General features: G+C 45.1%; 1 protein-coding gene across 1 annotated transcript; it reads right to left on the reverse strand.

The window, feature by feature from the left end:
- Positions 1 to 542: 542 nt before the first annotated feature.
- LOC104489293 (chemokine-like factor) lies at positions 543 to 2,976 on the reverse strand (the record flags this gene model as incomplete). Its single annotated transcript, XM_010131442.1, has 3 exons — positions 543 to 647; positions 2,152 to 2,247; positions 2,818 to 2,976. Coding segments are annotated over 3 exons (360 nt in total), but the record flags the coding sequence as incomplete, so codon positions are not given.
- Between the last annotated feature and the right edge of the window lie 76 nt (positions 2,977 to 3,052).

The following is a 3,052-nucleotide window of genomic DNA, read 5'->3' on the forward strand; positions in this document are numbered from 1 at the left end:
GGGATTGGGTTACACTAGGGAGGCACTGTGGTTATTTTCAGTGCTATTCTGGACATAAAAATGAAAACTGAGGGATCAAAATGCCTCAGCAATAAAGCATTCACGTGGCACAAGACAATCATCGGCCAAGAGCTGATCTATGGAATCAGGAACGTGAGTAAGGGTGAAAAAAAATCTGTTCCTAGAGACATATACTGGTACAATAAATCGAGTAATTTTTACCGTGAGCGAGCTTAATAAATGAATAATGTTAAATAATGCACTTAGGCCTATTTGTATTTTCTTTTTATTACAGAAAAAAGGCACTTACAAAATTAATTTTCATACAGGTGAAAATAGTCTTATGACTATTTTCTTACACTGGTGAAACTGCAGCAGTGAAACTACATTTGTAAATGTAAGAAAACTTACGAACAATACTTCCAAAATGTACATAAATGCACAAGAAATTCAAAGGTGAACACATGAAAATACAAATTATTTAAAAGAGAACAGTAAGACAATCATCAATGGAGAAATTGCTCTTCAGTGCAACAGTACTCTTATTTCGCAGGAGTATTCCTTACTCTTGGTCTGGCAAAGCTCATATTCCGGAAAAGAAGACCCGCGTCAACAAGACAGAGAAAAAGCAATATAAAGCCAAGCACCTATAAAAACAATGATAATGTTAGTTTCCCCATACTAGACTGTAGTGAATCATCTACCATTCCTCAAAGCAGCAGCAAAGACATCTTCCTAACTTGCCTCTGGCCTTCTCTGATATGAGACAGCTGATAAACTAAACAACATCCATATTTAAATCCCATCAGCCTTTCCTAGAGCTGTCTACACCCTAGCTTGCTTTGATGTCTGTGTGAAGCCTTGGAGATGACGTGTTCCCCTTGAAAGCTAAGCTAATGCTGCATTATGCCAGACAATGCTTTTATCCTCAATGAAAACCCTTCTGTCTCTTGAAGGTCTGCCTAATTAATGGTATCAGTGTGGAGAAAAGCCAACATTTGTAGAAACAAGCCTAACAGGAAAAAAAATAGGGCTCCTCTCTTCTGAAGCTCTGAACAGGAAACCTATTCCAAACTGAAGAAGACGTACGTACGTATTTAAAAAATACACCACTTCAGTCAGGTAACTGGAAAACTGCGTTTGCAAAGCGGCCGCTGAGTTCACTTGCTCACCGCCGTCCCTTCAGCCCGATCCCACGTGCACACAAGGTTTTTTGCGCAGGCGTGTCTTGAACTGGCACTCCCAGCTCGGGGGGAGCAGCGCTAAGGCAGGCTGTTCAGGAGAGCACGGTTCGAGGCAGCCTGCGCCCTGCAAGCGCGGAACTGCAGGCAGTTCTGTCTCTCCCAGGACTGAAGAGAACACACGTTCCACCCAAACTTGTTTTCCAAGCTACCTGCTTGGTCTCTTGCTGCCAACTTTAACTTTTCGATTAACTTCACAGCTGAGAATGTAGATTATACCCTAGCACAGCTGGTCGCTGTATCAGGAAGTCCCCTTTCTGCTTGGGAAGCCACTGCCAGCGAAGTCATCAGCTTTCCACCTCAGCCCCACTTTGCTGAGTTTGAAGGACACATGTGGCAAGTTCTGGGTTTCCTTGGTTGCTTGTCAGGTCTGAGATTATTTTGTACTTCGGGAGACTTACATACATCCAAGACTGAGGGCTCCCCACCCCCTTATTGGTTATTAACCTAAAGTAGTTTTCATTTGAATTAAAAATACCAGTTGCTTAAACTATTAAACTGGTTTGATCTTATGCACACAAAAATCTTACAATCATAATACGAAAAAACCTTTTCAACTGCCGTAATTTATCAGTTTGTGTCAGAAAAAAACAGTATCACATCAGGAGAGAGGGACCAGCATATCTTATTAAAAAGTGTTAACTCTTTTTAGCAGGACTGTAGGCATTTGTTCGTAGTGCCTACAAACTGGCACAGTGACCAAACTGGATAGTCCTGGAAGAGCTGTGGGGTCTCCGACCTAGTAGATACACTGAATGTGCATTTTGCAACTTCTCTGTATTTTGTGAATTCTCTGAAAGTTCTTCCACGACAGAGTTATTTTCATGGTCTTACCACAACAAAGTACACCAAGAGGTTCACGTCGTGTCTACTGTAAGACCTGAAATTTGTTAGTAATTTTCCTACTTACTCCTCCAGCCAGTGTCCCTTTGTTGGTCTTGATTATCACTGCAAACAGGCACACGATGAGGAGGAACAGTGCCGCAATCACCGAGTTGAAAATATCCTGAAACAGCCAGTGGAAGCAAAACATTGTTTCTGAAACACACGCCTGAAGAAGGTGAATAGTCCCCAGTAGGGCACGGACCACGAAACGCTGCCGCTTGACTATGAGAATAGAAGTACACTATACCCACCTAAGATCGACAGTGACACCCAGTGGTTTGACGTTGAGGGGAAGTATAAAACTTCCCCATTTTACCTTTTTTTTTTTGACAGTCAAATTTATGCAACTTGGCTACGCCTGGTAGACTAAAGCAGCAAACAAATTTTAAAAAGGGAGGGAGGAGAAGAACTCATGTGAGTGAAAGTGTCTGTTTACTTTGTGAACGATTGAAAGTTCGGTCCTGTACAGTCACCCAAGAGATGGTCCTGCCGGGAGGGGCTGTTCAGGGGTGTAAGCCAGCTCATCACAAGCCGCTGCGAGGGAAGCTGTCACCTCTCTTTGGAAACTGGTTCCACCACAAGGAAATACCGTGGGGTTTTTTCCCCGCTAACTTCATAAGCTGACTGACAGTAACCCCTCCGAACAGGCGATCTCGAGGAGCCCCCCCGGAAGGGCCCAGCCGGTACTCACAGCCATCGGCCAGAACAGCCAGCTCAGCCTTTTATCGAGCTTGAGCATGTACAGCAGGAAGAACAGCGCCGTGATGACCGTCTCCATGGCGGCCAGCGCCGTGTACGCCCCGCGGGACCCGGAGGCCAAGAAGCACAGGAACGTTACCAACGCCACCAGCTGCAGGGACAGACAGAGAAACGGGGGGGTTCGCTCCGCTCCGCTCCGCTCCGCTCTCCGCCGGGCCGCCCGCCCC

The sequence above is a fragment of the Buceros rhinoceros genome, unplaced genomic scaffold, assembly GCF_000710305.1.
Source record: "Buceros rhinoceros silvestris isolate BGI_N320 unplaced genomic scaffold, ASM71030v1 scaffold3210, whole genome shotgun sequence".
NCBI classification, from domain to species: Eukaryota; Metazoa; Chordata; class Aves; order Bucerotiformes; family Bucerotidae; genus Buceros; species Buceros rhinoceros.